Below are 8,882 nucleotides of genomic sequence, written 5' to 3' on the forward strand. Positions count from 1 at the left end.
AGTGACCTGCCAGCCCGGCCGTGGCAGGGAGCCAGGCTGGCTTTTTGTCAGCCTCCAGGTTTTACTCTGCTGCTCGATCTCCCTGACAGAGACGGCCCATCCATGGCACTCAGCCCTTCAGTGGCTCTTTTTCATGTTATCAGCCCTGTGTGGCCAGCTTCTCCACTCTCCCCCTTACTGGACATCCAGGTCCTCTATTCCTACAGCCACAGGTTCTCACCATCCTCTCCTCCCTCCACACCCACCTCCCCCATTTTGCCCAGCTAGGACCTGCTCGTTGTTTGAGGATTTGCTCCAGGATCACCACCTCCAGGAAGCCCACCCTTTCTACCCCTGAGTCTTTTACTCCTGTACAGCACACCTGATGGGGGCAGGGGACAGGATTCCTTCTTGATGGAACTCCGCTGGCCCAGAGTACTTCACACACCTGAATCAGTTGGGGATTTTGTTGAGATGCAGATTCTTAGGTCTGGGATGGGGCCCCAAACTCTGCCTTTCCCACAAATCCCCAGGTGATGCCCAACGGTGTTCATAAAACCATGCTTGGAGGGGAAGGACCTAGGCCTTCCTGTACTTCTGAGGCCCAGAATCTCACAGATCTTGCTCTGAACGTATTTAAGTGCCATTTGACTCCAATCAGTTTATGCCTAACAGCCCTGCCCAGCAGGTACCAGCCCCGTTTTGCCCCCAAGGATGCCCAGGCTCACAGCAGGTGACTAGCAAAGCTGGGATTCCACGGTGAAGGAGATCTTCACCCAGTGAGAATGAGTCGCAGCTGGTGGTGAGGTTGGGGAGCTAAGGGGCAGCCGATGGTGGGGACGTCACAGCCCTCAACAGCGGGAGCACGGCCACCTCCCCTGGAGAGGGGCCACAGGCTTCCTGGGCACCACTGGGGCACCATTCCCTTGCTGAGCACTCCCAGAGGCTGTGGCCAGGGCCTGGGGGAGCACGGCAGCTTCTGGGGGGGAGTGATGAAAGTGAGGGAGGCCGAGAGGCAGCTCCCCTCGGTCACAGGAAGGCCTGAAGCACCCACAGCTGGTGACTTGGCCATGACACTCACCCCCCAGAAGGGTTCCCCTACAGCAACTTCAGGTCCCAGGTGACCATGCCCTAGACCATCACTTCTGGCCTTTGGGCTTCTAGCACGTGGACATGTGGCTTCGTGCCTGCTGCCATTAGGGAAGGCGACTAGAAGTCCTTTCCTCCCTGCCCCCAGCCCTGGCATCAGACCCATAGGGCCCAGAGCCAGGACCCTCTGGCCCCCTAGAAGCGGGGCTGGCAGGGCCCACCCTTCTTTAGCCCCCAGCACCTCTCATCTTGGCCTCCTTGGAGATGTGGGATTATACTCGCCCTGGGAAGACAAGCCCCACCCGCTCTGATACACAGACTTGCTAAAGACACAATGGTACTTCAGTTTCGCTGCTTGCACCCACGATCCTGTTACAGTCCACCCTCCGCCCCTACACAGCCCCTCCCAATTCACCCCCATCTAGTTACGGTGCCACACCCCAGAGGTCACTTTCTTCTTTTATTGGGAAGCAGACACAGGGCACACGGGGTGGGAAGCAGCCCGACGCTTCCCCGTGAAACCCAGGACGATGGTGGCCACAGTCAGGGACACCACAGTGGCCAGGCCTAAGCCCAGCATCACCGAGGGGGGAGAGGAGGTGGACCCTTCCACACTGTGGTCTCTAGTCTTCCCCAGGAAGATCAGTGGCCCCACTGTGACATCTGCTTCTTCTGTCACTGAAAGACAAGACATCCAAGGGTCACCTTAGTCCCCACACAGGAGTCAGGTTAGGGGTTTGGGGTTGCTCAGTGGGTTCTAGACCAGTAGGTTTAGTTCTAACAGCTGCATTATTCTCCCACACCCCTGATTATGTGTCACGACTCCAGGATGACTGCAGAATGGCCCCAGCCGACAGCAGGGTGAAGGCTTGGGGCCTCTCTCACTTAGCCCCGAAATGGCATCCCCCTAGGGGTAAGCAGCCTTAAATGGGGAACAAGTGTCACTCTAGAGTGACATCCGGTGCCCTAGACTGAGGGGAGGGCAATAGACCTGGGGCCCTCTGGAGACCTACCATGCCTGCGACTGCGGGGAACAGACTGTCCCTCCAGGTGGCGCAGCCTCCTGTAACGGCCTGATACGCCACAGCTCCCCTTGTTACAGCATCGACAGATATCAACAGGGCCTTCTACCGGGGACCATCTGAGAGGGAAAGACACAAGGGTCAGACGGCTGTGCAGTCTGCAGGAAGCGGTTTGCTGATAGTAGGCACCTTGGGGGAATCAACAGGAGTGTGGCCAGTTTGGTACCCCGGTTATGTCCAATCTGGTCTCCTCACCTATTGGAGGACTTGCTGAAGGAACAGGCCTTGCTTATTTGGTCTGGGACTCGGTCAACTGGAGTGACCTTCAGGTGGCAGGTGATATATATCTGGAAATAAGAGCAGCTGTTACGAGGTGGAGTTCTACGCAGTGCAGTGACTAGTAAGCCAGTTCTTCTCTAACTCTTAACCCTTGAGGGGGAGGGGAAGCCCACTTTAGGGATGGGATAGTGCAGGCTCAGAGGTTAACCCGCCTCAAACTTCAGAGCAAGTTGCAAGTTGGATTCTAAATCGGCACCATCATCTTTATTCCTCTGGTCTTTCCCCTACTTTTCCAATCACTTAGCATGCCTAAGCCCCGGGGCCCATTAAGTCAGAACCTCAGGGACAGGAAATCAAGTCCACAAGGGCCAAAATCCCACCCGACCAGCTGGAGTGGGGGGTTTTTTGACAAAACCAGAGCTCAGGTCAGCCTGCATCCTTTTGGAAGAGGTTCCCCACAGTCAGAGGTCCCCCTTCATACTTCAGGGTCTCAACACACACATGCACACACACCCCAAATCCTGCAAAGAAACCGAGGTGCACCGCCTTTCCTAAAGCCTTCTGCAGAACCACAAGCCTCGGCCACCACCTAGTGGCCAAGCGTGCCTGCAGGGTAACCGTTTCAGAAACTTGAACCAGCCCGGTTGCACTTCTGGCTGCCTCTGCCTTCCATCTGCACACACACCCCAGCCCCCTCACCAAAGAAGGGCTTCCGGGTCCCTTAGTGTTCCCACTCCAGGAAGGGAACCGCTTTGAGCCTCAGCTTCTTCCCAGAACATATCGCTGATGCTAACTGGGGCCTCAGATCCCAGGGTGGTTCCTCGTTAGCTTTCTCCCTTGTGCCATAGCCGCGCCATCAGCCAAGCCGCCCGCCCACCTTTGAGGGAGAGCCGTCCGAGAGCTCAAGGCTGCCTTCCGTTGATCAGGATCGTCCTCTGATCTTAGTCACCCCCAGCCCATCCCTGGAGAGGCAGACACCGGCTCAAGAGTCACCCATGCTGATGGCCACCACCTGTGTGAAGCCTCATCCCCTCCTTCCTCACCCCTGGACCACCTGTGAGGTCGATTCCCTACCCCAACCAGCATCTTCTACCCTAGGCCCCCCAGGGTCACCGAGGTGGGCACTGGCACCCTTCCCGAGTCTATTTTCTTTTATCCCCAGCCCCATTCAACCCAGGACCTGCCATCAGAAAGCTCCAGGACATCTCCCAGTAGCTTCAGTTGTGCCCTTCCTTTTATCTGTCTACCATCTGTAGCAGATAACTTCTGTTCTCCGAACAGAACTTCTGGGTGAGGTGAGGTAGCAACAGCGAAGTCTAAAAATTCACACCGCTCGTCCCTCGATGCCAGCCAGCCACGTAAGCCTCTGGTTTGGCGGTTTGTAAACCTAGCTGCTTGTTAGACGCGCCAGGGAGCTTAAAAGGCTCCTGATGCATTTCTAAATAAAGAGACTAGTGGCTAGGTATGGTGAGATACTAGTGGTAGAACCTAGTTGGTAGGTACACAGCTGTTTGCTGTGAAATTCTTTTGGCTTCACTTTTGAAGATTTTAAGAAACTGGAAAAAGTTGATGCCAGGTCCCACCTCAGTGAAATGAAAATATATGGGAGGTATCAGTATTTTGATGGTCCTTAGGTGGTTAGTACAGAGCCAGAGCTGAAAACCCCTGCTTTAGTCACTAATCCTTCCTGACCAGCTATTCCAAATTTCACATCCTCCCAATCCTATCTCAGGAAACTTGTTTAAAAACTTCTTGATTGTCGTTTGTAAGATTCTACCAGCACTTTCTGGCTAGAGGCCAGTCCTACCTGTGCTTCCTGCCCAGCCATCACGAGTGATCCACGTTTTAGCTCCCTCCCCCCTCTGCCACCCTGAGTGTCAAGTTGAGCTTCCTAGCTTAGTGGTTCTCAAAGGGTGGACCCCAGAGCAGCAGCATCACCAGGACCTGGAAACTTATTAGGAATGCAGATTTCAGGCTCCACTCCAAACCTTCTGAACCAAACCCTGGGTGGGGGGCCCAGTGGTCTCTTTCAACAAGCCCTCCAGGTGATACTGATGCACTCAGGTTTCAAAAAGTCACAGGTCTAGCCTATGATCAAGTTCGAGAAGCTACCTAGCATGAAAAGTTCACCCCTGCTTCCCTTGCCCTTCTAGAAAGCCTCCAGGAAGGCTGACACCTGCTCTTATTAAGTCCTTTACTCAACCCACCTGGGTTCTGGCCCTGCTGACCTTGGTGAGGACAAAGTCAGTGACTTGGTCATCAGGTGCTGCATCGTTGGTGCTCATCCGATGTGAGCTGTCAGCTAGGTCTCCTGCGCTCCTATTCTCCTAGTTCGTTCTCTTTCCAGGATCCCTGAATTTCTCCATCCTTCATGGATTTTCTACCGGTCTCTTAGGGCCTGTGCCTTCCCAAAGATCTCACTAGAGCCCATGGCTTTTTCTACTTGATAAGTTACTAGGATAGGGCAGAACTATTAAATCACTGCTTAAGGGGACAGCTAGTGAGTGACCACACCGGCTAGTAAGCCTGGTCAGCCTGACCCTATGAGTTCAGCCTTATTCCAGGCTCTTAAGCCATTACCGTGTTTCTGGAGTCATTAGCAAAGTGGAACACATCCACTGTGAACTGGAGGGTCTCTGGTCTGGGTCTGGGTGCTTTGAAAGCAGATGAGGCATCGGTGAGACCGTCCACGAGACAACTTGAAAGAGAACAAGTGAAACACAGTTAAAGATTGAGGAGGTGACACAGGTCGTGTTGCACAAGCGTTCCCTAGAGAGGTAGCCCAGCCTTACCCGTGAAAGTCCACGATGGTGTGATAAGGGGAGGTGTTCCAGTCTGGCGTCAGCGTGGCCATACAGTGGTCCACGAACACTCGCAGGGGCACGTGGCTGCCGGTGTGGACTTGGGCCTGGAGGTGGGCTCTGTCTCCCAGCTGGAAGGTGGGCGTCGTCTTCTCCGTGCTCCAGTTCTCTGCAAGGCACGGCCAGGGTGAGGGTCTGCCAGAGCGCCCCCTGCTGGCTGCCCCCTCCCAGCTCTCCTTGCTCACCCTCCATCAGGCGCAGGGAGAAAACCAACTTCTCCTCCGAGAACATCGTGGTCCTGAAGGGCACCCAGGTGGGCAGGATGGCCCAGCTGCTCACGTTGCCCTGCCTGGAAAGAGAACAGCAACCGTCCACACCTGGCCCGGGGCTCCAGGTCCCTGGGCTGCAGCCCCTACTAGTGACACACTGCCCTCCTCTGGGGTGTGTATGGTTCTGCCCAGATGTGTCTGCCCACTGTCCGAGGCCCCCCTCTCCAGGATCTTGTTCTGGGAAGCCCTTCCACACATGCCTCATCCCTTGTTTCCTCGTGGTATCAACACCATCTCCCCTCCCCACTCCCAGAGAGGAGGGCAGGGTTCAAGGCCTTCACACTCCGCCCAGCACAGGGCCAGGTGTTGTAGTTATAAACCAGTCGCCCTGTCCTCCCACCTCGATGCCCCAGTTCACAGGCACATGCTTCATGCTGGGGCCTCCCCACCCTTGCTCAGCCACTGCGGGAAAGCCAGAGGGAGAGAGCAGGTTGTGATGGCCAGAGCCTGGAACCCACCCCTGCGCTATTGAAAGACCACTTCTGAGCTCTGAGGGCGCCAGTGGCCGGGCAGCCTCTCAGCTTCCACCAAGAGGCAGCTGTGGCCCGGACCAATTTCAGAGGCTCAGAGCAGAGGCAGCAGGCCCTCCATTCCCGCCAGGACTGAGGGCAGGGACCGCAGCCCAAGCACCTCCCCCTCCTCACAGCTAGATGCTGCCAGGAGGCTGACGTGCCTGCTGAGGGACCTCTGTGTCAGGGGCAGCAACAGGCCCATCCCACACGGACCTGGGGTAGCGGCACTCGATGGGGACCTCCGCGCGGTTAGTCCTCAGGATGGACAGGTTTCCCACAGGGCGGGGGTCATGGAACAGGAAGGTGCTGTACACCAGGGCGTCGTCGGTCACCTGAGGGAAAGGGGAGGGGTTAACTCTCCCAGCATCACCTGCCCTGATGTGCCCGGCCAGGGGCAGGAGGGCCGTCCGCTGGTGGTGGAGAGAACACAGGCCCTGGGCTCAAAGCCTGCTCTGCCGCTGACAACGTGGGAGAGCCTGGACAGGCACCCCTTCGCACCTCTTTTCACCCCAAAATGGTGACACCACCGCAGGGAGTCTGGATCAGCTCCGTGTCATCACCAAGCAGCGCCCAATGACCAGAGACATGGGGTGTATGCTCCCTTCTCAGACTGCTGCCCTCACCCCACCCTAACACACACACACACACCCCACTTCCTTTTCCAGGAGAGGCCTGAGGCCAAGAAAGCCTCCAGGAAGAGGCGAGAAACTTCCAGGAATTTTAACTCACTGCCACAGCAGTTACCACCTAACTCGCCCTCCCCCTTCTGACTTATTCTCAAGCCCATTTCACAGAAGGGGAAGCTGGTTTTTAGCGGTTGCCTGAGGCCGGAAGAGCACAAGCAGGTGCTGCTGGGGCAGTTTGCAGCACCTGCCCCCCGACCCCGGCCCCCCAGGGAACGGCTGCCTGGCCCTGCCCTCCGCCCGCTCAAATGTCAGGGGAGAATCCTAACTGTCTATCAGCAAGGGTCCCAGGTGGAGCGCTGCATATATGTGGGACCCAGTGCAAAGTGAAAACGTGGGGCTCCTTGTTCAAAAGGAAAGAATTTCAGGACAGCAGAGCATCACTAAACCGAGTGTAGGCCCCGAGAACCGGCACAGGTAGCGTTCCCAGGAAGCCGCCCCGTCCCCGCAGGATTCTCATCTGGCGAGACTGGGCAACATTGTCCTGGGGAGAGGTGTCAGCAGGCTGTGCTCCACGGTGGAGTCAGCTAGGGATCTTAAAGCTACTGATGTCTGTCCCCACCTCCATTCCGATTTAAGGTGGGCTGTGGGAATCAGGAGTTTTAACCACTCCCCAGGTGATTCTAATGCCCCGAGGCTGGGAGTTACTAAATTAGGATTATTCCTTAACTCCTGCCCCCTCCCTATGCTCTCCCCAGAGAAACAAGGCCCAGGAGGCTTCAAGGACAGTCCTGGGCACCACACTGAGACCAGAGCCCCAGAGGAGGACTCCGGGGGCTGACGGTGCTTCAAGGCCAGGTGGGCAGGGGGGCATGACAGAGGGGAGGACAGGCTCTCTGAGCCGGAGCAGAAGTCGGTCCAGGGAATCGTGCACCAGCTGGGCCCGGTCCGGCCCTGCCTTGCTGAAAGGCCCCTCCTCTAGTCTGAGGCTCTGCCCCTCCCCACTCTCCTTGGGAGGCGTCTGGCCCGAATATTACTCAGCTCTCTTCCTGTACATGCCCCCTACTTGAGTTTGCTCCTATGCGACCCACTTTGAGCCTCTTCAGCAGAGATGAACACGATGCCCTTTGCCCCCTCCCTCAACATCACTTTTAGTTCAAGCCTTCAAAGCCATTAAACATGAATGAGGGATGCCAAAATTCTGGTGTGTTTTTTCTGAGATGACTTCCGAGCTTTCTGAGGTGTCAAAGTTCATCTCTTCCATACAAATTTCTAGGGCCCCTCACAAGTGCTGGGCTACCCACAGGGGATCCTATCACACCCTCCTCCCCTACATCAGCTACATCTCTCCTGGATGCCCTCCAGGGGTTCATAAATCCTCAGGAATCGGAGTGGGGGTGCCCAGTCTGGCCCAAAGTGCACTGCCACCTCTGGACTGCACCCCACCTCCCCAGCTTAGGCAGCTAGAGGCAGGAACTCCCCCGCATCCCCGTGCCACTGAGGCCCAGCTTCAGGCCTCAACTACTCCAGCCACCCGACCCCACAAAGGAAAGGAATTCACCCCAGCCCCGCCTGACACCGGCTCTGCATCCACACTCCCCATCACCGGCCCCCTCCCATGTCATCCCCCCGAGGCCGGGGCTGCCGAGGGGGCCCAAGCCTCACCTGCACACGGTTGCCACATGCGTGCAGCCCAACCTCAAACCTGACCACGGGATCTGTGTCCATAGAGAACAGCGGCTCACAGCGGTCAGGGCCCAGGGTAAGGTCTGCAGGCCTGATGAGCTTCCCGGTGCCAAAAAGGTCTTTGCTGACAGTAACCACCAGCTGGTCCTCCTGACAGTCCACCATCACGGCGGGTGGCTTCGATGGCATGAGATGTTGGGATTCATCATGCCAGATGGGCTGGGGGTTGCACAGCTCCAGACTCCCCCAGAGCAGAAGGCAGACGAAGAGCCTATAGCTCGGCCCCATGGTGCCTACGAAGCCACTCCCACTGGCAACTCCGGGGCAGGCGCCACCCCCGCCATCTTATACCCCGGGTGATGGTTACTCACACCTGGGCTCCCAGTTGCCTCCCTTCCCCAGCCAATCCAGTGGGCTAGGCCTCCGCTGCTCAAAGTGGCTCCCGGTCCTGCAGCATCGGCATCACCTGGGAGTTGGTTAGAAACGCAGACACTGGGACTTCCCCGGCTGTGCAGTGGTTAGGACCCCACGCTTCCACTGCAGGGGGGGCCAGGTTCGATCC

The 8,882-nt window shown here is 57.0% G+C and overlaps 1 protein-coding gene across 1 annotated transcript; it reads right to left on the minus strand.

Annotated features, from left to right (window-relative positions):
* Positions 1–1,528: 1,528 nt before the first annotated feature.
* ZP3 (zona pellucida glycoprotein 3) lies at positions 1,529–8,608 on the minus strand (the record flags this gene model as incomplete). The annotated part of the gene is made up of 8 exons (XM_082670929.1): positions 1,529–1,746; positions 2,082–2,209; positions 2,346–2,437; positions 4,950–5,067; positions 5,162–5,339; positions 5,416–5,515; positions 6,221–6,343; positions 8,300–8,608. 8 exons carry the CDS (start codon positions 8,606–8,608, stop codon positions 1,529–1,531), a joined length of 1,266 nt encoding a protein of 421 aa, XP_082527055.1.
* Positions 8,609–8,882: the final 274 nt, after the last annotated feature.

Source organism: Grampus griseus (genome assembly GCF_964374135.1).
Source record: "Grampus griseus genome assembly, chromosome: 14".
Classification (NCBI taxonomy): domain Eukaryota; kingdom Metazoa; phylum Chordata; class Mammalia; order Artiodactyla; family Delphinidae; genus Grampus; species Grampus griseus.